The following is a 25061-nucleotide window of genomic DNA, read 5'->3' as shown; positions in this document are numbered from 1 at the left end:
CCATGAGTCCAGTTTATGATGCGGTGGCCTATCAAAGTCCACAGTCGTGTCGGAGGCTGGCTTAATAGGCGGTCGCACACGGAGCCATATTAGCAGCAGACGGGGTCCGTGGATCCCAGACACCGCGGAGAAACAGACCGTTGTCGCGGTTAAAATGCTCAGGAAGTCGGTGCTGCAGCTCGGTCTGCGAGGGAGCCGTCACCACGGCGGGCTGCGGAGAGCGGCGGCCGGACTGAGTGCAGGCCATTCCGAGGACGCCCGCCGCCGGGTCGCGTCCTCCACCAGCACCGGCACCGGTACCGTGATGGGCGACAGCGTCAAACTGAAAACCATGGACGAGTTAGGCGGACCGAGTTTCATGAGCACCTTAAACTGGCTGTTTGTGAAGGGCTATTTCCAAACGACGCAGCAACTGCAGGTCAGTGGAGCTACCGTTTGTGTTTCGTCTGACCCTATTTGTCTTTCACCTCCCCGCGGTTCAATGACCGCATAAAGGATCAGTTCACTTTAGTTCCAATATCTATCACTATCTCAGGTGTTCATCCGCGCGGACAGCAGCATGCCCGCGGTTCCCTGAACGCAGCGCCGTGGAGGGGCACTTTATTAGAGCTCAGTGTTCTCACAGGGAATAGAGTTCATGTATTGTCAAAGCAATCCTGACGGTGCAGATATCAAGCAATGATACATAGACAATAAATGTGACATATGAAAGCAGGATTATACATATATTGCTGACCTGTATACATGTTATAAATACAGGAATAAGTGTAGCTACAAAGCTATAAACTAAGGCTGTATACATTTATTATAGGAATACGTTTAGCTACAAAGCAATAAATTACGCTGTATACATGTGTCATGTATTGGGTTAGACCACGTGTGTAGGAAGAACACAGATGGATATAGGCAGGAGGCGGGAAGATGTAACTGTTCATGGTTAGACAAAGTCGGTAAAAGCAGAAGCTTGATGTCATGATTCAATTCAGGAGGCATTATCTAATTAAGTATTAAGATAGGCACACAACAATGGTGACGAGGACGTCGCACTTTGAAGAAAAGAGCTACACAGCTTGAGTTTCAACTAATATGGAAAAGTCAGGACTTCAGCCGTTTGCATGCTACACAGACCCGGCTACACTAGGACCAAGATGGACCCGGTGACTGACTTCTTTGGAGTTATATGTGTATGGTAAAGGACTAATCATTACCGATGATGCGACAGATGTCACAAAACAGAGAAGAAGGGCTCTACTTTTGCACCTCACGGGACCAGATGTGCAGGATATATTTTAGACTCTAGCAGGCACAGGAGTAGCAACAGACTACATGGCTGCAGTGGGAGCGCTGAACACATACTTCGGTCCACGAGTCAATACAGCGTTTGACCTCCAGACGTTTCACAAGTTGTGTCAGAAACAAGGTGAGACTGTGCAACAGTTTTCTACATGCCTGAGACAAACAGCAAGAGACGTGATTTCCAAGCAGATACAGATAACCAGATAAGAGACGCAATTCTGAGTAAGAAAGTGTACATCAGAATACACGCGCAAAAAATTACTGGAGGGGGGGCATGGACTAACCGATGACAGCTATGTCTCTGACGGGTGACAGGAGGGAGACAGAAACGGTTCATCATGTCACACAAAACGGAGGGAAGTATAAAGCAAGAGGAAAAATGAGGGGCAAAGAATTTGCCAAAGCAGATGGAAAATACTACAGATGTGGTTACTCTGATCACATGGGAAAAGTTCCCAAATACCCTGCACGTGGACAGACATGTCACAAATGCAATGGAAAAGATCACTTCTCAAAATTGTGCCGCTGAATAGGATCAAAGAAACAAAATGTGAACATTGTTGAGTTAGAACAAAAAGATTTTGCATTTATTGTAAAAGATGTCTGAGAGACTTACCTTTTGTGTGGGGGGAATAGACTTGAAAATGTTCGTGAATTCTGGTGCTACAAGTAATGTGATGGGAGAAAATGTATGGGAGAGACTGAAAGCGGAAAAGATAAAATGCTGTTCATATCTGATAAAAGAACAGAACAACTTGTAGGCCTACTCATATTTATCAAGTCAGTCACTGCCAGTTAAAGGAGCATCAAGTGTGAAATCACAATAGGTTACAGGGCTGAGCAGGCAGAATTCGTTGTGATTAAAGGAAAGGGTGTACCGCTCCTTGGACAAAAGACAGCCATGAAGTTAGGGTGCTGAAAATAGGTGAAAATGCCTCAGCTGTCATAGAAATAAAGCACACAGATTGGTCCAGCAGCAGGACCCTGATGTGTTCAAGGGAGTGGGAAAGCTGAACACCAAACAGATTAGCTTACATATTGACCCAAAAGTGAAACCTGTGGCCCAGCCTCTTAGACGCATACCATACAACCTCCAGGAGGCTGTAGAAAGAAAAATAAAAGAACTGATGGACATGGACATTGTAGAATGTGTCGAAGGCCCCACCCCCTGGGTAAACCCAGTGGTGGTACTCCCAAAGCTTGATAAGGATATCAGAATGTGTCTGGATATGAGAAGAGCCAATGAGGCAATTGTGAGGGAATGGTACCCTATTCCTACTGTGGTTGAAATACTTCATGGCATGAATGGCTTTGCTGTATTTAGCAAGCTGGACCTGAAATGGGGCTGCCATCAGTTAGAACTGACCCCAGAGTCACGAGTAGGGTTGGGCATCGCTTGAATTTTGACGATTCTGATTCCGATTCCGATTCCTTGTTTCGATTCCGGTTCCAAACGATTCTCGATTCCGATTCTTTTAAGAGGCAGGGTAAAAAAAGTTTAGGATATTTTAAATGAGCTAGTTAACCAACGGTCTTTCTGAATGAAATAGTCTGACCTTCTCCATCAATTTTAATTCTATGAACTTTTTACTTTTGATGAACTTTACTATGAATTTCTCACAGGGCTGTTTTCAAGTACAATATAAATATCAAATCTATGAATTTGAATATAAATATAAATTATGAATACATTCTCACAGGGGTACACTTTCCTCAAGAGAGCTTTATTTTTGAAAACCTCATGAAAACACATTTACAGTGTATGATGCTGCAGGTACTTTAACATGTTACCGTGCTCCCACTGATGGGCTAACCTGGTGCAGAATAAACAATAAGAAACAACTTGTAAAACCTTCCTTTTGCTGCACCGACGTCTTGCGCTTTGCCGCTAAGGTGAACAGAGTAGGCTCAGCACATCGCAGAGTCGTGGAGTCACCAGCCTGGCTAACGTTAGCGATCTCAGGACGTAAATTGTCTATAAAAAATACGTGGGCTAATTTGTTAGCTGCCTCAATGTTGGCGCAAGACATATTATTTATCGTTTAACTTTCCGGATTCGGACTGCGGTTCAGTCACTGCTGTGCCACGCTGGGGGTCGGACCCGGACCCAGACCCGGAGCCAGAGGAGGACGCAGCGGAGGACGGTCAGCGTGTCAAAGACGGGGCACACATTTATTTCTACTCCATGAACTCGGAGGAGGTGCTTTTTCATGTCCGTCGTGCACCCTCCTATGCACAAAATAATCTTGTCGCAAGTGCATTCTACCGAGATTTCGTTGTTTTGAAGCCACACTTTGGACCGCCGACTCACGCTTTCCATGCTCGACTCGCTCGGTTATGCAAACACTTCCGGTGGACGCTTCTTCGTTGGTGTTCAGCGGCTTCTTCTTCTCCGTTCGGCGGACTGGCAACAAACCACATAAACAAACTAGTGTGGGCATTTGGGAACCGAAAAAAGAATCGAAATTCAAACAACTTCGTAACGGTTCCGGAACCGGACGTTAGGAACCGGTTCCTATTTGGAACCGGATCACGGTGCCCAACCCTAGTCACGAGAGATAACTACAATTGCAGTGCACACTGGAGTGTACAGATACAAGAGACTAATATTTGCATTGTTGTCAGCTAGCGAGCTGAAGGTGTGGAGAACATCTCAGATGATGTATTAGTACATGCACCAGATCCGGCAACACATGACAAGCGCCTGCATGCTGTCATGAGAAGACTTTCAGAATGCGGACTGAATCCAGAAAAATGCCAGTTTAACATTGACAGACTGATATTCATGGGGATACTTTTGTCACAGAAAGGCATCGGACCAACCGAAGAAAGAGTGAGAGCTGTAATCGAAGCCAGAGAACCAGAAAACCAGAGAACGCTACAGCGGTGAGAAGCTTCCTGGGACTTGTGGGTTACAGTAGCAGAAATACATCCATATGTGTATGGTAAAAGTTTGATCTGGTCACAGACTATAAGCCATTAGAAGTTATATACAGTCCAAACCATGTGCACGCATAGAGAGATGGGTACTCAGGCTCCAGCCATATAACTTCAGAGAGGTACACATACCTGGTAAAGACAACATTGCAGATCCATTGTCACGGCTGCTGGGGATACAGCACAAAAGGTGATACACAGACATGAATCTGATGCGTATGTGAAATTTGTAGCAGTGAGTGCTACACCTAAAGCACTTACTACAAAAGAGGTGGAGGAAGCCTCTGCTACTGACCCAGAACATGTGGAGGTACGCAAGGCAATCACAAATGGACACTTTAAGAACTGTAAACCATATGCACCAATTGCAAATGAACTATGTGTAGTGGGATACATAGTGCTTAGAGGGAGTCGTATAGTGCTGCCACAGCCTTATTCAGGGAATACTGTGAAAATAATGCAATCAAACACATGAAGACAACACCAAAATGGGCTCAAGCTAATGGAGAAGTTGAGCGCCAAAACTCATCACTGATGAAGAGATTAAAGATTGCTCAAGCAGAGACTGCAATGTAAGATGATAAGTATGTGACTGTGTACAGGAGCATTGAACATGCCACCACAGGAAAAAGCCCTGCTGAACTTAGAAAACAAGGGGAAAGTTCCCAGACTTCAGTGAAGCAAGCACAACAGCACTGGAGGTATGAGATAGAGCAAAAAGGAAAGGCAAACTGATATGCTGATGAACGAAGAGGAGCTCAATACTCAAAGGTGGACATTGGAGACACAGTTTTTTTTTAACAAATGTTTTATTGAGCACCAAAAAAAAAGTACATGTAATGCAATTACAACAGAGGTACAGTACTCACATTTTCCTCATTTTTCCTCCCTTTTCCCACCCTCGTCCACCCCTCCCTCACCCTTTCGGCCTTGGGCTACAAGCACAAACAAACACACTGGAAAAAAACAAACAAAAAAAGGAAAAAAAACAAACAAAAACAAAACATGAGACAATAACGAATATAAATAAATAAATAATAAATGGTTAATAGTTATAGTGAGTAGAAGAAGGGAAGATAGTTATAATATATATAGTTATAATAGTTATAAATATAGTTATAATATAGTAATGTAGTTCAGTCAGTCATTTGGTTCATTAGGCATAACATCTATCATGTCCATTAGAGATATAAATGGCCTCCATGTTTTCTTTGGGGAACCTCTCAGCGAGAACCTCAGCTTTTCCAGCTTCACATTATACATAACGTCCTTGATCCATCGGTCATAGGATGGGGGCAGGACATGTTTCCAGTTTGGGAGAATTTGCAGGGGATTGACCACATCTGTTACAAACATCCTGGACATTGGGATATATCTTAGACAATCTATGGTTAGTGTAATGAATTCTATGTATGATATTTACACTGAATCAGTCCATGCCGGGCACAAACAGAGGAATTGTGAACAAGATCAAGGATATTTCCCCACTGCTGATCATCAATACTTAGCCCCAAATCCTGCTCCCATGCCTCCCTAGTATGATGGGGAAAAGCTGAGCTGGTGGACTCCATAGAACCATAGATGCATGAAATAATCCTCTTCTGATCAGGGTTTATCGTGAGAAGTGTGTCAATTAGTGTTGAGTGAGACAATACCCCTGTCGGACCAAAGTTGAAATGCAGAGTCCGTATTGGCTGGCATAAAATGGTGATTATTGATTATCGGGGCAAGTGTGGAGGATCTGTGAAGGCCAAAATGCTCTCTGAATTGCTTCCATATTCGTTGAGATTGAGTAACCACCGGACTGAACGTGATCGAAGAGACAGACACCGGCAGCTGGGAGCATAGCCATGAACGCAGTGAGATTTTTGCTGATGACGCTTCCGTTTGAACCCAGGCTGGTGGGTCTAAGGTTGGTTGGCCCATCCAATATAATAGCTTTTGAATATTTGCTGCCCAGTAATATTGAACAAAACTAGGCAAGGCCCCCTGAAGATTTAGGAAGCTGCAGGATTTTTTTCCGCATGCGCACCGGTTGATTAGCCCAGAGGAACTTAGATACAGACTTATCTAATTTAGTGAAAAATGTTTTTTTTATAAGTACAGGGATATGCTGAAATAAATATAAAAATTTGGGTAAAACAACCATTTTAACCAATCCTACCCTGCCTGCCAAGGACAGAGGGAGGCTAGTCCATCTGTTAAAATCCTCCTCCACTTTTTTAAGCAAAGGGGCAAAATTTTTGTCGAACATGTCTGTCAAGGATCTTGTGATGAAAACTCCCAAGTATTTGAAACCTTCATCAACCCATCTGAAAGGGGATATGTTCCGAGGGAGCCCAGCTGCTAATGTGTTCACTGCAAACATTTCACTCTTTCCAAAATTAAGTTTGTATCCCGATAGTTGGCCGAATTGTTTGAGAATGTTTAAAACTACTGGAAGGGACGTGGAGGGGTTTGATACATATAAAAGTAAGTCATCTGCATACAGTGACAGTTTGTGTACAGTTCCCAGCTGCATAATACCCTCGAACTTCTCCTCGGAGTGCAGCCAAATAGCTAGCGGCTCAATGGCCAGTGCAAATAGTAAGGGGGACAATGGGCACCCCTGTCCTGTGCTGCGGTGGAGACGAAAAGAAGGTGAGATGGTGGAGACACAGTTTTTATACAACAGGACAAAGTGGTCAAATTCACCACACCATTCTCAGCAACACCACACAAAGTTGTGAGTTAAACTGGAAATCAAGTTGTGGTTGAATCTCCAGCAGGAGCACGCTATCGGAGGAACACCACACAAATGAAAAGTTATGAGACAAACAGGCCTAAGGAAATACACAGTACACAGGTGGAAACACCGGAAGCTGAAGAAACGTCTTCTCGACAAGGAGACACATGCACAGAGTGATATCATGCATACACCACAGGAGGACACTCTGATTTTAGATATGCCAATGGCCAGACCTCAGAGGATCAAAAGGGCACCTGAGAGACTTGGTGATTTTGTGTTGAAATTAATTGTGTGCATTGTGAGGATGTATTCTTAAATAGTCATATTTTGTTGAAAAGACAGATTTTAATGTTGTAAAATGACTATTAAGTTCAAGTTTAGGAAAAAAAAAGCTAAATAATGGCAAAGTAGCCACAGTTATACAGTACAGTATACAGGGTTTTAAAGCTCTAGTCTACGATTTGAAAGGTTTGAAAAAAGCATCTCCCCCCCTCACACACACCCCTCCCCTCTGTGCTCCTCCAAGCTCGTATCGTCCTCCCCTCTCAGCCTCCCACCTCCCTCTTATTTTACGACAATAGTTCAACGAAATGTGTTTCTGAAAACATTTTAGGCGAGAAATAAGCTATGCAGTTGCTGAATCTGTCTTTATTTTAGATCGACAACGGTCAGTTTAAAAGATATTTGAGAGCTTGCGGGCGGCGCCGTCTCTGGAAACTCGCCGCTCCGCGACGGCATTGCACAGCTTCTTACATAGACAATGAATGGGAATATTCCCTCCGCTATGAACTCAGGCAGGACGCCGTTTAGTTTCCCGGTGTGTCCGGGACTTCCACAACATGTACAAAGCAGTAATAGTGTTTATTACGGCCACGAATGATGAAACATTATCGGTGTAAATGCAACAGGTGCCGGAACATTTAGCCAATAGTTGCCATGCAGACCGGATGGCTTCTATTGGCTAAAGTTTGGCTCAAGTGAAAAATCGTAGACTACAGCTTTAAGTGGATGTTAAGTTCCAAGAAAAGGTGGGATGTCATGTATTGGGTTAGACAGATCACGTGTGTAGGAAGAACACAGATGGAAATAGGCGGGAGGCAGGAAGATGGAACTGTTGGTGGTTAGACAATGAAGTCAGTAAAAGCAGAAGCTTGATGTCATGATTCAATTCAGGAGGCACTATCTAAACAGGATTGAGTGTAGCTACAAAGTGATAAACTAAGGTTGTATACATGTACTAAATACAGGAATACACGTTGGCCTCATGTGCAGTTAACCTGGAATTCAACAAAAGTACCAGATTGATTGCAAATCCCAACTCTTTGTCAGTATTCATGATGAAAAGACAACATTTTTCCTGATAATTTCATCATTCAAAATCTCTTAGTTTTCTTTTCATAGCACTTTGAGGACTATGCACCACCTGCATGATTCCAGACTACTATCCATCATAATCACCATGTTTTATTGCACTTAAGGATCAAAAGATCATACAATTAAATCAGATTTGAGTTGTGAATTGTAATGACAGAGATGTTGTTTTGAAAGTTTTCACCACTTAACTCCAGTTACACCACATTGCCTGGCCTTGCATTGATAAAGCTCTAACTAACGTTTCTTTTTCAGCTCCTGTAACATTATTGGAAAATTCTGCATAATCCAACAGAATCTGTCTAATCTCAAGATTAATATATTGATTTCTTGTAATGACACAAGGTTGATATATAGTATTTCTCGTCCACAGATTGAGCACAGCAAGATCTACGGCCCTCTGTGGAAGTCAACGTACGGCCCTCTGGTTGTGGTGAATGTGGCCAGTGCTGAGCTGATAGAGCAGGTCCTGAGGCAGGAGGGGAAACACCCGGTCCGGACTGACATGCCCCACTGGAGGAGCTACAGAGAGTTCAGGAACCAGGCCCATGGACCCCTGACAGAGTGAGTCAAACCCTGCAGTTATTAGTTAGTTGCCCAATACTTTTCATAAACATCAGGAAAACCTTTTCTGGAGCAATAGCCAGAACCCCCATCTTATCAGGATTAAGCTGTTAAAAATAGTTTGTTGTCCAGTCCGTCCCTACTGGGTAAAGCCAGTCCAAGAGCCTGGATAACCTAAACACTTCACTTGATTTGAATGAGAAGTGGAGTTGGATATCATCCACATATAAATGATAAGCAACATTGAATTTGTTTATAATCTGTCCTGAGGGTAACAGGTATAAAGAGAATAAGAGAGTCCCCAGGATGGAGCCCTGTGGAACACTACAAGACAATGAGACACTAAAACTTCTATCAGTGAGATGAAAGCAGTCTATTGCTTTGCCAGTTAAACCTACCCAATCACGTAGCCTCTTGATCAAGATATGATGTTGTATAGAGTCAAAGGTAGAACTGATGTTGAGAAGTAATAACACAGAACAATCACCTGAATCAAAAGACATTAGGATATCATTCAATACCCTCAAAGGAGTGGTTCCAGTACAGCACTGAAACCCTGACTGGAACAGATCATAATTATTGTGTCTATCCAATGCAACAGTGTGTTGGTTGGCCAACTCAAATCATAGAGTCATAAAATCTTATCATGACTTTGCAGAGAAACACGACAGACTACAGGGTCGGTCCCCGACCAATCATGGCTGGTTGTCTTTCACCACGTGTGATGTCATCTCTATTCTGCTATTTCTCTCCAGCTTTTATCTTGTTTCACTCTGTTGTGATAGTCCCTTGCGGAAACATCAAAGAGATGGTTGTTGTTGCTGTAGTAACGTAAATGTTTTTCCATTTCACAAGAACATTGTTCCTCTTTTGTTTCGCCATTGATAGGCTAAGCCACGCCCCTTTGAGCCTGTTGAACCTGTCCAATTGTACTATAAATTACACATATGACGTTTGTCAATTTAAAAGATAATTAGGTTTGTCATAGTATCAGTGAGTTTAGTTTGAAACTACACTGTACATCATCAACACAGCCATTAGCTTGGCTTGCTAGCCAGCTAGCAACCTTAGCTACGTTCCATCACTAATGTAACATTATCTCACCTGATGTGTTTCAAATTGACAAACATTATATGTGTAATTCATGGTACAATTTAAGCAGGATCAAAAAATGATTTGTCTCTTGTCATCCCATATTGGTCCACCAGAGAGGGCATGACATAGTCTCTTGATAGTATACAGTTGTTTCACAGATTGCTCTGTTGGTCAAAGTGACCACCTTGGTGAAACATGTTGTGGAAGGTAAAAAAAAATCAAACATGTTAGACTTCCTGTCAGCACGTTGTGAGGCATCCCAGATGCTGCGTCAGTTATACTGTCTAGTGTACTGTCTACCAGTGGCGAGCGGTGACCGTTTACTGTGGTCATGCTGAAGTGTCAATACCATGCGCGCCCGTGGGGGGGCATTATATTTTTTAATAAAAAATATAATATGGTTAGTGGAAACAGCTTGTAGTGATCACGTTGGTCCAGAGTACATTTGATCACTATAAGCGGTTGATTACTAAAACCGAATTGTTATTACAGTATTTCACTTATTTTTTTATGGAGAACATCATCTAAATGCCAGTTGTATAGTTTTTCAATGAGAAAAATGTAACGAAGCGGTCGTCAGCGCGATCCTCTCGTCAGCTCCAAACTCACCCGTCTGCACCTCAATCACAGACCACAGCTGGTTTTCCGCACAGCATTTACAGTAACTCACTGACACGTCTCGTAGGCGCTGCTGCCGGTGTGTTTTTAAAACGAACTAGGCTAGTAGCGCCGCAGATTTCTCATTCCCCACCTTGTTTGACTGAGAGTGTTTCGAGATGGTTTTCATGAATGAACAGGCAATATGTCGCTGTCAGACCGGATCGTTTGACGGGAGGGGGGTCGGCTAGCTAGCCATTTATGTTTCTCATACGCGCTAGCTTGAAAGTGACGGACGGAATTCTTTGCAGTCTTTGTGATATTTACTTCAGGAGTAGGCCGTCCACTTGAAATTATAGCTTTCTTTTCCTCAAAAGGTCTCCGCAAAAACGGCACTGAACGCAAAGCCTGAATATAATTAATATTTTCAGCCATTTTGACCAGGCTACACAATGAATGAACCACTGACAGTTTCCCGCTGAACAATTCAAACAAGTCATTTTTGCGCATGCGCGTTGGCAGATAAGCTGCTTCACTGACAGCTTTTTTGCCATTCAAAATGCTCATCTACAGTAAACACAGCCTTTAGCAGTAACTGTACTAGTCGGTGTCACAGTGCGCATGCGCGAAACAAGCTGTCAGCTTTCCAGCTTTTCGCAAGCAAAACGGGACAGATTAGGCACGGATTTAAGACCAAAACAGTAAAACTAAGGTATTGTATAATTGAACACACTGCCAGATTAATATTTTCAATTATTTTTATTGAAGGGCTTGGGCATGCACTGCATTTATAGCTTATTATGACCGCTCGCCAGTGCTGTCTACTATGACACACTACACGGTATAAAACCGTTGATGATTGGATCATCATTATTGTTCCTGATCTGAGCCGACATGGGTGTTGGGCTAGAATATATCATGTAGTTCACTAGAAATAGGCCACTTCAAGCAAAAAGAACAATGAATACAAGGAATTTTTGTTTTTAATAAGCAAAAACAAATCTGCCAATGGAACAAGTGGAAATTTTCTTTGTAAGATTTCTTGGAATAAGACGGAATATTTAGGCCTTTCAAGATGAGAAGTCATCTTTAAATGAGCATTATACTGTATCACTACTAGTAGGAAGAGTTGTGGGTCATGATAAGCCTGTAATCCTCAAAAGATTTTTTTTCACTTAAGATATTCGATACGATGCATTGTCTCTATACCACTCTGAAATCTGTCTCGTTAGGTGATTTTGTTTTATATTAAGTGTTATGAGATATCTTGACAAGTAATTAGATGAATATATGTTGTAAAATTTTGTGTTTTTTCCCCTCTTTGCTACCCTGTCTCCTACAAAATTACATTCCCATACAACTAAACTGCAACGGTCACAGTTTTAAACAGTTTCAAACACAAACAAAACAAAACAAAAATGCTACAAAACTCCATAGTTAGGGTTTGGCAACAGAAGTACTTGGTTAGTTTTCGTAAAAACATCATGGTTTGGATTAAAATGACGGTCTTTTCTGACACACTGCTTTTTTATTAATATGGGACCTTTAAGTCTTATTTCAGTATAATACTAGTGGATCAACATGTGCTCTGTACTTGAGGTCCATAGACAAAGAACAAAGAGTGGGAGGGACGAGGTACTGTCATGACGGAAGGTGCATTCACTGCCATCAGACCCAAACAGGCTTGAGGACCATCGTCTCAGCAGCTGTCATCTGGTGGTTTTTCCTGTCAGACTTGTTGAGGCAGTACTTGTTGTGAACGTGGTGATCTCAGCCTGCACTCTGATCCACAAGACACCGATAATTCAGCTGATCTTTAAAACATCACCAATAGATTGATCAAGCTGTTTGTAAAATGTTGTGTGATAAGATAAGACTGGGTTTAACCTAGGTTTTTTTTTGTCTTTCGAACCAGATGTTGAGTATTTGTGGCAGCAGGACAGTGTGTGTTGGACTGAGTCAACGTAAACTACAGTGTGTGTGTGTGTGTGTGTGTCTGTGTCTACTTGTGTGGTAATGAAAGAACACGTCAACAATGGAGCTCTATGACACAGAGGAAGACGATGAATCAGCTTTTTTATACCCAGCCAACACTTGTTAGTGCATACCTTCTGTGTCTGTGTATTTTTATGGGGTTTTTCTGAGGAAATTAAAAATAGCCTCATTCTAAGAAGTAAAACACAGTAAGAGCCTCGAAGCCAAATAGAATAATCTAAACATGACATCATTTCAAAGATGAAGCCGGTTCCAGTGATGTCGTTCAGGAGACCTGCTGTTCAGGAGACCTGCTGTTCAGGAGACCTGCTGTTCTGGAGACCTGCTGTTCTGGAGCTTGAAGCTGAAGTTCAAGTCATTTATTGTCATGTGCACAACAGTTCCAGAGTCATCCTCTAATCATCCGACTTCTCCTCCTTCCCCTTTTGCTCCGTCTTCCTCCTCTGCTTTTCTTCTTGTTCCTCGTCTGCTTTAATTCTTCTCCTGATTCTTCTGCTTTTTCGTCTTCTCTTCCTTCTTCTTATTCACTTAATAAAAGTCCTGCACCTCTATGGAAGCAGCACAATCATGTCTGGAAGAAGAGAAAATTGTCTTTAGTGCAGTATAACACAGTTATAATAAAAAAAATTAGTGAAACTTTAAAAAATTTAAAAACAATGGAATCTATTCATCCAACATTATAAGTGTTACCAATTGCGTCAAAACATGTTTACATTCATCTCTATCCACCGTCACCATCTACCATTATTTTGGTCACACATGATTGGTTCAAGGAAGACCATTGGAAATTTGAAAATTCAATGATGATTTTATTTTTAATTTTATTTTACAGTTTTGTCTATGAATTAGAAAAACAACTTTCAAACCTGTTGCTACTATACATGCTAATTTCATTCTGTTTCTTTTATTAATCCTCATTTGTAGAATGGGGGCCAAGTGGCAGCGCATCCGCAGCATCCTGAACCCTCGGATGCTGAAGCCCAAACATGTCTCGTCCTACACCAACACCATCAACGACGTGGTGACGGACTTCATCCACAGGGTGGCGTGGCTGAGGGAATCCAGCGGTGGGGGAGTGATGGTCAATGACCTGACGGGAGAACTCTACAAATTTGCTTTTGAAGGTCAGAGAACACACAAATGAAATCAGCTGTGGGAACATCTTGATTTGATAGAGGTTAGTATAAGGGAATAAAAATGTAATGACACAAGTAGTTAATGCTTAAATAAATCTGACATGAACTTGTTATAATTCAACACAACTCTGATGTTTCGAGCACAAAGAGTCATGCAGTATGATTTTTATTTCTACGACTCTTTACAAAAGAGGTTTATAATCAAGTCTAAAGGAAATAACAGGAAGCAGTAACAACATGAACATAGAACACATGAACGACAGGTACAATTAAAGATATTACTTTTTCTCTTTTGCAACAAAGGTAGAAGAAATACTCAGCTCCTTTACTGAAGTAAAAGTAGAAATACCCTAATTAAAAGCCCTAATTTCAACTTGTTCATTCAGGTACAATATTATCAGAAAAATGCACTCTAAATATCAAAAGTAACAGAACTTTTTAAGCAGAATGTCTCCTTCCATGTTGTTATACAAGTATATAGAATATTCTATTATTTAGAGCTGTGGTGAATGCTGTAGTTTGTCCATGTGGAGCCAGTTTTAGCCTTTAAAGTAGCCGCGTGTCGTCATTCAGGGTGTTGGTGAGTGTTTGGCCTTGACAGCTGATTAGATACTGTTTAAATGATCACAAAGGTAACATTAGTTACATTATATGACCTTTAATCCTTTTCAAAGCATTTACACATCACACACACACAGGTTCTTTTTACTTAACCTTTTCATAAAAACATTGTATTTGCAAACAATATATATATATATATATATATATATATATATATATATATATATATATCTTAACCGTATATGTAAAGTGTCTTTGAGATCCTTTGAAAAGCGCTATACAAAATAAATGTATTATTATTTTTATTATTATTATATATAATGTTAATGAGGGGCTGCACGGTGGTGTAGTGGGTAGCACTCTCGCCTCACAGCAAGAGGGTCCCGGGTTCGATTCCCGGGTCGGCCCCGGACTCCTTCTGTGTGGAGTTTGCATGTTCTCCCCGTGTGAGCGTGGGTTCTCTCCGGGTTCTCCGGCTTCCTCCCACAGTCCAAAGACATGCAGGATAGGGATAGGTTAATTGATGACTCTAAATTGCCCGTAGGTGTGAATGTGAGCGTGAATGGTTGTCTGTCTCTACATGTCGGCCCTGCGATAGACTGGTTACCTGTCCAGGGTGTACCCTGCCTTCACCCAATGACAGCTGGGATCGGCTCCAGCCCCCCCGTGACCCTAAAATACAGGATAAGTGGTAGAAAATGGATGGATGTTAATGAACAAATACATCTGAAAATGCTGTTATCATGTATTATGAGTCTAATATTTCCACATTCGTTTATTCTTTTACTATTTCTCTTTCCACATTTTTATTGACTCATGTATTCTTCTATTTATATTTCTCTATATTTCAACATTCATTTTTTTTTTTAAAGAAAAGGTTTCATTTTCCAGTTTGGTGTGAAAGAACCGACCTCAACCTGATCCAGGTTGAGGTCTTTGGGATGAGCCAGACCTGATCAGGTTGGACCTCACTGATGCTGTTGTGTCTCAATGTGATCAAATCCCTTCAGCAGGTGCAATATCTGGAGGAAATGCTGAAACATGTTAAAGTGGCAGATTGATGTATTTGAATGACATGTTCAACAATCACATAGTGAATGCGCTCAGACCAGGGATGTTGTCTGAAACCAGCCTTTGTAAAGTAACTGTCCTGTTCACTGCAGGGATCTGCTCAGTGCTGTTCGAGACTCGTATGGGCTGCATGAACGAGGTGGTGCCTGAGGAAACTCAGAAGTTCATCTCCTCTGTGGGGGAAATGTTCCGCCTCTCACAGATAATCGTCCTCTTCCCCAAGTCCACGTGGCCCTACATGCCTTTCTGGAAGCAGTTTGTAGCAGCCTGGGACCATCTCTTCAAAGTCTGTGAGCAACTTTCACTTTTAGACCATTCAGCTACAGAACCGGGCCTGGATTTCATATGTAGCAAGCGGCTTGTTAAACTCATTATGATCACTGAAGAACAACAGTTCAGAATCACATACTCTGTATTTGCATGTAGCTATTTGCGACGCTATTTCATACTAAGTGAGTGAAGTGTTCACACACAGCACATGTATTTCATACGTTTTAGTATGCTGTTGTTTTCCAATAACATTCAAATTCAGCATGAATTCAAGGTGAGGTATAGTTTATATCTATAGCACATTTAAGCAAAAAGGGAATTTCAAATTTCAAAAGCATCAAGACAAAGTGCATAAGAAACACCTTTAAAAAGGACATTTAAATACAATTTAATACAGTAAATTAGACAACAACCTATAATAAAAAGAAACGAAGTGTGCTTTCTTCGCCATCTAGTGGACTAAAGTGTCACATGTCTCTTGTCTCTTGTAGCTGAAGAGCTGGTGCAGAAAAAAATGGAAGAGATCCAGGAGAAGGTTCACCTGGACCACAACGTGGAGGGAGCGTACCTGACTCACCTGCTGCTCGCTGATCAGATGACGCTCACTGAGATCCTGGGGAGCATCACAGAGCTGCTGCTGGCCGGAGTCGACACGGTCAGGAGACGCACAACACCAGGAGTACACACAACACCAGGAGCAGACACACAACACCAGGAGTACACACACAACACCAGGAGTAGACACAACACCAGGAGTACACACACAACACCAGGAGTAGACACAGTCAGTAGACACACAACACCAGGAGTAGACACAACACCAGGAGTACACACAACACCAGGAGTAGACACAGTCAGTAGACACACAACACCAGGAGTAGACACAGTCAGTAGACACACAACACCAGGAGTACACACAACACCAGGAGCAGACACACAACACCAGGAGTAGACACAGTCAGTAGACACACAACACCAGGAGTACACACAACACCAGGAATACACACAGTCAGTAGACACACAACACCAGGAGTACACACAACACCAGGAATGCACACAGTCAGTAGACACACAACACCAGGAGTACACACACAACACCAGGAGTAGACACAACACCAGGAGTACACACACAACACCAGGAGTAGACACAACACCAGGAGCAGACACACAACACCAGGAGTACACACACAACACCAGGAGTAGACACAACACCAGGAGAACACACAGTCAGTAGACACACAACACCAGGAGTACACACAACACCAGGAATGCACACAGTCAGTAGACACACAACACCAGGAGTACACACACAACACCAGGAGTAGACACAACACCAGGAGTACACACACAACACCAGGAGTAGACACACAACACCGGGAGTAGACACAACACCAGGAGTACACACAGTCAGTAGACACACAACACCAGGAGTAGACACAGTCAGGAGACACACAACACCAGGAGTACACACAACACCAGGAGCAGACACACAACACCAGGAGTACACACAACACCAGGAGTACACACACAACACCAGGAGTAGACACAGTCAGTAGACACACAACACCAGGAGTACACACAACACCAGGAATACACACAGTCAGTAGACACACAACACCAGGAGTACACACACAACACCAGGAGTACACACAACACCAGGAGCAGACACACAACACCAGGAGTACACACACAACACGAGGAGTACACACACAACACTAGGAGTACACACAACACCAGGAGTACACACACAACACGAGGAGTACACACAACACCAGGAGTACACACAACACCAGGAGTACTCACAAAACCAGGAGTACACACAACACCAGGAGTACACACAGTCAGTAGACACACAACACCAGGAGTAGACACAGTCAGGAGACACAACACCAGGAGTACACACAACACCAGGAGTAGACACAACACCAGGAGTACACACACAACACCAGGAGTAGACACAGTCAGTAGACACATAACACCAGGAGTAGACACAACACCAGGAGCAGACACACAACACCAGGAGTAGACACAGTCAGTAGACACACAACACCAGGAGTACACACAACACCAGGAATACACACAGTCAGTAGACACACAACACCAGGAGTACACACACAACACCAGGAGTACACACAACACCAGGAGCAGACACACAACACCAGGAGTACACACACAACACGAGGAGTACACACACAACACTAGGAGTACACACAACACCAGGAGTACACACACAACACGAGGAGTACACACAACACCAGGAGTACACACAACACCAGGGGTCCGTTTCACAAAGCAGGTTTAGTGAAAACCTTGAGTTAGTTAACCCTGAGATGAGGGAAACTCTGGTTTTTCGGTTTCACAAAGCCAGTTCAGCATAAATCTGAGTCAGTTACCCGGGTAACATACTCCGTGAACCTAACCTGCTCGCTAGCAGGTTTGCTTCAACAAACCCTGAGTTTCTCCCTACATGTCTCCGCCTTTTTCCGGAATCTGAACCAACTCTGAAAAAATGTGCCGTCCTTTCCTCGTCAACCTAATCGATATGGATATAAAAGTGATTCTAGCAGCTTTGCGTCGGGAGAGGATTTTGATTACCTTTCCTTTCAATCACATTAGATATTATCTAAACAATATTCTCCGACATTTTCAACATTTCATATCACGGACATAATCCGCAACCAGATTCTTTGCGGAGGTAGTGTTTTTGCGAACGGGAGATTTATGAAATGTTTAAGTACATTCCTGTGTTGAAATACCTGCTTATATTTACATTTAATATGTGAAATATGATTAAATCAAAATCATATGCCTTAGTCAATGTATTTGCGCAATATTCTTATGCTTAATTTTCAACTGAAGCCACTTTCTTTCTGTGCCTGGGGGGATTACACCCAATGAAAATGATAATTTATTCATTGTGCTACTGTGTGAACTACGGGAATTGAACCGCTGTCGCCTGCACCATAGGCAGTGTTGCTAACCGTTACACCACAGTGTCGCTCTGCAAAGCTGAAAATGAACACTTATTACCTTTAGATCAATTGACTGTTTCATTCAGTTATACACATTAGATCGGGCAGTAATTGTCTGCCACGCCAACTATCGCTACTTTGCTGCAGTTACGTTGCTCCGCTTTCTCAGGATGAGCTCGTTTTCTACATAAACACTCAGTAATATCTAATGACGCTCTCCCGGTTGCCATGGTGAATCGTAGTATCGGAGCTCCATTGATGATGGCTTTGTAGAGTCGGCAGGCACGCGCGTAACTCAGAGTTTACAGACTCAGAGTTGACTGAACTAATTCATAACCGCTGTTCTGAAACCGAAAACTCAGAGTTGCCCATCTCAGAGTTGGTCAACTCAGAGTTCAGGGTTAGGTTCAGAGTTTGTTGAACCTGCTTTGTGAAACGGGCCCCAGGAGTACTCACAAAACCAGGAGTACACACAACACCAGGAGTACACACAGTCAGTAGACACACAACACCAGGAGTAGACACAGTCAGGAGACACAACACCAGGAGTACACACAACACCAGGAGCAGACACACAACACCAGGAGTACACACACAACACCAGGAGTAGACACAACACCAGGAGTAGACACAGTCAGTAGACACACAACACCAGGAGTAGACACAACACCAGGAGTACACACAACACCAGGAGTAGACACAGTCAGTAGACACACAACACCAGGAGTAGACACAGTCAGTAGACACACAACACCAGGAGTACACACAACACCAGGAGTACACACACAACACCAGGAGTACACACAGTCAGTAGACACACAACACCAGGAGTACACACAGTCAGTAGACACACAACACCAGGAGTAGACACAGTCAGTAGACACACAACACCAGGAGCAGACACACAACACCAGGAGTACACACAACACCAGGAGTAGACACAGTCAGTAGATACACAACACCAGGAATACACACAACACCAGGAGTAGACACAGTCAGTAGATACACAACACCAGGAGTACACACAACACCAGGAGTACACACACAACACCAGGAGTACACACAACACCAGGAGCAGACGCACAACACCAGGAGTACACACAACACCAGGAGTAGACACAGTCAGTAGATACACAACACCAGGAGTACACACAACACCAGGAGTACACACAACACCAGGAGTAGACACAGTCAGTAGATACACAACACCAGGAATACACACAACACCAGGAGTAGACACAGTCAGTAGATACACAACACCAGGAGTACACACAACACCAGGAGTACACACACAACACCAGGAGTACACACAGTCAGTAGACACACAACACCAGGAGTAGACACAGTCAGTAGACACACAACACCAGGAGTACACACAACACCAGGAGCAGACACACAACACCAGGAGTACACACAACACCAGGAGTAGACACAACACCAGGAGTAGACACAGTCAGTAGATACACAACACCAGGAGTACACACAACACCAGGAGTACACACACAACACCAGGAGTACACACAACACCAGGAGCAGACGCACAACACCAGGAGTACACACAACACCAGGAGTAGACACAGTCAGTAGATACACAACACCAGGAGTACACACAACACCAGGAGTACACACACAACACCAGGAGTACACACAACACCAGGAGCAGACGCACAACACCAGGAGTACACACAACACCAGGAGTAGACACAGTCAGTAGATACACAACACCAGGAGTACACACAACACCAGGAGTACACACACAACACCAGGAGTACACACAACACCAGGAGCAGACGCACAACACCAGGAGTACACACAGTCAATAGACACACAACACCAGGAGTAGACAGTCAGTAGACACACAACACCAGGAGTAGACACAGTCAGTAGATACACAACACCAGGAGTACACACAACACCAGGAGTACACACAACACCAGGAGCAGACACACAACACCAGGAGTAGATACACAACAACAGGAGTAGATACACAATAACAGGAGTAGATACACAACACCAGGAGTAGACACACAACAACAGGAGTAGATACACAACAACAGGAGCAGAGCGGCACCAAACTGAGATGGTACATACAGTATATCAGACATACATGAGAGTGCGTGTCCCTCTGTGTCCTCCCTCAGACCTCCAACACCATCTCCTGGTCTCTGTACCAGCTGGCGAAGGAGCCGGAGATCCAGGAGCAGCTCTACCAGGAGGTGATGAGCGTGTGTCCCGGGGACAAGGTGCCACACAGCGATGACATGGCCCAGATGCCCTACCTGAAGGCCATCATTAGAGAGACGCTACGGTCTGTGTGTGTGTGTGTGTGTGTGTGTGTGTGTGAGTGAAGGGGTGAATGTTGACGTGTAAAGTAAATCTGTGGCTGACGTGTGTCTTGCACATTTGGTGTGAACACGGCAAAACTTTGAGTTTTGAGTCATCAACAATGCACTGTTTACTAATGTAATATCATCTGCGTCTCTAATTGTCAACCTGCATGTTTTACCTTCTACAATTCATTTTTTAATGACCAGTGCATAGTTTTTGAACGCAAACAAAACGATCTTTGGTACCATTTTTTTCCATCTGGTGCTCGGTAACGTTCATGGTTCTCTCCTGCAAACTGATTGGATTCAGATTATTTCAAACATTAAAGCAACACTTAGGAACTTTTCCTCTTCGGTCCTCCTACAGGTTGGAAGGGAATTGTCCATTACTGCCGTCGTAAATAATTAAGCCTACCGCAGCCTACCGTCGCACGCACGTTATTTGTTTGTATGCAGAACCGGCTCTGGAAACGATGAACGATTTGAACGATGTCCAGTGACAAGGTAGAGTAGCTAACTCCTTAGCTAAGATTAGCTAACATGAGCCATAGCGATAGTTACATATATATTAGCACAATAGCTAACGCATTAGCTAACATGAGCCAATAAAATAATCAACAATGTATTGTACACAGATGCACACTGTTGAAAAAAAAATGATTACTGGTATTATTTACAAGTCCAGCAGCAACAAAGCCAAGTCACCATCCGTCTTGCATTTTGTAGCCTCCTTCAGCTCTCGCCGACGAGTGTGAGCCGGTCCGATATTCACTCTCGTACGAGCTCTTTCTTTGTCATGCTCCCGTTTTCTTTTCTTCGCCTCATTGGACATTATACTCCTCCTTTTCTTTGCAGGCTCTGCCATGACGCCAATTTAAAAACTACCTAGCTGCAAGGTATCTTCCACGCACCTGCCGGGTGTTCTCACTGATCTCCACGCAGAGCCTCCACCTACCGGCTTTTGTAACGCTTGCCGTAAAGCAGGTCAAATTCGTAGTCTCATTAGAACTACAAAACCGCTACCCGATGAGGCAAAGTTACATAGTGCGGTTACAGCCGATAGAGGGCTGCAGAGCGAATGCTGAAGTGCCGTTGACCCGGTTTTGAAGTGATGAACCACTGAAACTATTTTGGAAACATTATTTTAAGGCACTAAATACTCTTTAGTGTTGCTTTAAGTGTCATCTTGCTGGGAATGAACAGCATTGGCCTTGGTTGATTCATGATCAGAAATCAATTCATGATTGATTGCTGGCACACTTTTTAAATTACATACTTTTTTTTTTATCTTTGGGGGAAGTCCAAAAGCTTAAGTTCCAGTGAAGTCACTAGTCATTGGTGTTAAAGTCCAAGTCGTTTTTGATTTTGTCTTGTGGAGTCTGGGATCATCAAATTTGTGACTCACTGAGTACACATCCCTTTTAATTAACACACTGTGAAATGTTTATTTAATTCCTCCAAAAAAACGAAGTGTAAAAAACAGAAACTTGCTGGTACAATAATCCTTCTGAGCTGCGGAATGTGCTTGAACTATGCACATGTATGCTGCACAGCTAAAGTGTAGCGTTCCACATGTCACAACATTTCCTGTTTGGAATGGAAACCAGTTGCTTTTGCCAAACAAACAGGTGAACCATTGTGTCCTGTGCTCTCCAGGTTGTACCCGGTGGTGCCAGGAAACGCCCGCGTCACTGTTGAAAATGAGATCGTGGTTGGAGATCATCTCTTCCCCAAGAATGTGAGACACATTTGACGCGACGCAAGTCCCGAAATGGCCGCTGATTAATGAGAACATTCAGATGCGTGTAAAGCTTGACTAGCTGCTATGCATGTAGTCTGACTTCCCTGTTCCTGTCAGACGCTGTTCCACCTGTGCCACTACGCCGTGTCCTACGATGAGAACATTTTCCCCGACCCTCACACCTTTCAGCCTCAGCGCTGGCTCCGAGGAGCTGAGAAGTCCAAGCAGCACCCGTTCGGGTCGGTGCCGTTTGGTTTTGGGATCCGGGCGTGTCTCGGCAGACGGGTGGCTGAGCTGGAGATGTACCTCCTCCTGTCCAGGGTAAGAACATCTTTCTGCTGCTTTTGTGTAGATTAAGAAACAGGCGTCTTTGTGAAGTTTATCAGTTATCTTGTTCCTTCCTTTTGCAAACACGTCTGCAAGCAGGATGTGTTGAATGACACTTCATGGCCAGAAGTATGGAGTCATAGGGTTGCCATAAAAAGAATATATTTTTGTATAAAGAAAAACTATTCTTCAAATATATCAAAGTAACACATTTTATCTGTGCAGGGAAAATGTGGAGTTGACCAATGAGGATCTCTCAAGCTTCTACAGTGGTTGCACAGGCTTTATTGATTACAGCTAATGATCTTTGGGAATAATATATCCATTAAATCCTCTGTCGATGGAGGCTGAGGGGAGAATCATGAGTGTATCATGGTCTTCTTAGACGCAGTTAAACTTGCAAATGATTTGAAATCAAAATGATTTTCCTACGGTCATTGTTGAATAATAATAATAAGGTGGGTTGTTTGGGAATTCCAGGATATGTTTTAAATGTTTAGCAGCCTCAGACCAGAGTTTAGATTTAGTTATGTACTGCTGCATTGATCCGTAGGATCCATCCAACCAGCGCTCCGAGGTCAGGCTGCTGTTCCTCTGTTGGTCTTGGCGGTGGAGTCGTCTGACTTATCAGCCAAAAACAGTTAGAATTCATTCGTGTTGTGAGCTGGTGCTAATCATTAACTACAACACTGAGCCTCGTGTCACTAAATATTGACCTAATGTTTCTCTCTTTAAAGTTAATAAAGCACTACGAGGTGAAGCCGGATCCTGCAGGAACCATTGTGAAGCCGATCACCAGGACCCTGCTTTGTCCTGCTAAACCCATAAACCTACAGTTTGTGGACAGAGGAAGGGATCTGGATCTGGAGCGGCCGAGAGCCGCTGCATGACTTTCCCTGTGAGCTGTTTTAGTATTCACACTGCGTCGCCTCCTTGTCACCAAGCACTTGTTTATAGAGGAATGCACCTTAACTGTGGCACTGAAACACAAGCTGAATGATGGGGGTTGGGGGTGTGCAGATTATAATGCTGTGTACAGAATTTGATAGTCGTTTCATGTAAATATGAACATTTTAACCTGCAACACCTCCTCTGGGGATTTATATGCATGGTTGTTGTTATTGGGGCTGTTTCTTCTTCACGTTTGTGTTCCCTTTATTTTCCACCAAAATGCATTCATCCTCCAGTAGGCTAGGACGAACCGGTTATACCGACCTTTCACACTAGGCGTCGCATATAGCAGACCCTCGAGTTTTCTTTTTCTTTTAAGATTGTAGTAACCACGGAAAGGAGAGTCAAAGATATGCCGCCATCGTACATTTATAAATAACCTTGTTTTATGGTGCAACACCACAACGTGTCTCTTTTTACAAAACACCATGGCTTCGCGGAACCAGAGAGGCGGATGTGACGTATTTAATGAGTGTGTGACGTATTCAATGAGCGTCGGAATTCCGATTAGCTTGTGGCTTCAAAACGACTGAAGGGTGAACTTTTGCTCGTCTTGCATATTTACACGACTCTTCAACCGCAAGCGAAGTTGCTGTGCATCATATATGTGTTGCTGATACAACAGCGGCCTCATACGAGCAACTAGCGGCTTTTTATCTTCTTCGGATCGACGTTCTCTGCTCGTTAAATGCTCCGGTGGTGCGTTGCTTAGTAACACGTCTTCAAAACACGCGTCTCCCCCTCCCACCTCGACTGAAACGTGATCTCTGTCATCCGTTTATAAATAAACTCAATATTATTTGAATCACTTGTCATTGTTGCTGCTTATTACTAATGAAAGACATGTTGGATTTAGTGCACTGATGTTTTTAATTTTCCACAACGTGTCATAAAGACAAATGCCGACAAATGCATGAATCAAACCAGGAACCGAACTGGTGAAACCGGAAATCGGCCCAGCCATATCCTCCAGGAAGAGTCTGGTGGTACAAATCCCATGAAAAAGACCAAAGCCAACAATGTTAGTTCTGCGACTCACAAGTCCCATCAATCCTGAAAACGTTTGCATTCTAACCAATCAAATCTGTTTATTTAACAAGCACATTATAAAACAGTTGCACG

General features: G+C 43.2%; 1 protein-coding gene across 1 annotated transcript; it reads left to right on the top strand.

Annotated features, from left to right (window-relative positions):
- Positions 1-20: 20 nt before the first annotated feature.
- On the top strand, positions 21-24372 carry cyp27a3 (cytochrome P450 family 27 subfamily A member 3). Its single transcript, XM_084022581.1, has 9 exons — positions 21-418; positions 8706-8896; positions 13508-13707; positions 15444-15641; positions 16113-16276; positions 20735-20901; positions 22577-22658; positions 22779-22982; positions 23726-24372. The coding sequence occupies exons 1-9, from the start codon at positions 155-157 to the stop codon at positions 23876-23878; spliced, it is 1623 nt and encodes a 540-aa protein (XP_083878707.1). The 5' UTR covers positions 21-154; the 3' UTR covers positions 23879-24372.
- The last annotated feature ends 689 nt before the right edge of the window (positions 24373-25061 follow it).

The sequence above is a fragment of the Eutrigla gurnardus genome (genome assembly GCF_963514095.1).
Source record: "Eutrigla gurnardus genome assembly, chromosome: 12".
Lineage (NCBI taxonomy): Eukaryota > Metazoa > Chordata > Actinopteri > Perciformes > Triglidae > Eutrigla > Eutrigla gurnardus.
This window is presented reverse-complemented; position numbering and strand designations above follow the sequence as displayed.

Coding starts and splice junctions, on each gene's coding strand:
- cyp27a3 (XM_084022581.1), top strand. CDS start 155: ATGCTCAGGAAGTCGGTGCTGCAGCTCGGTCTGCGAGGGAGCCGTCAC. Junction 419..8,705: donor AAACGACGCAGCAACTGCAG/GTCAGTGGAGCT, acceptor TCTCGTCCACAG/ATTGAGCACAGCAAGATCTA. Junction 22,659..22,778: donor ATCATCTCTTCCCCAAGAAT/GTGAGACACATT, acceptor TGTTCCTGTCAG/ACGCTGTTCCACCTGTGCCA.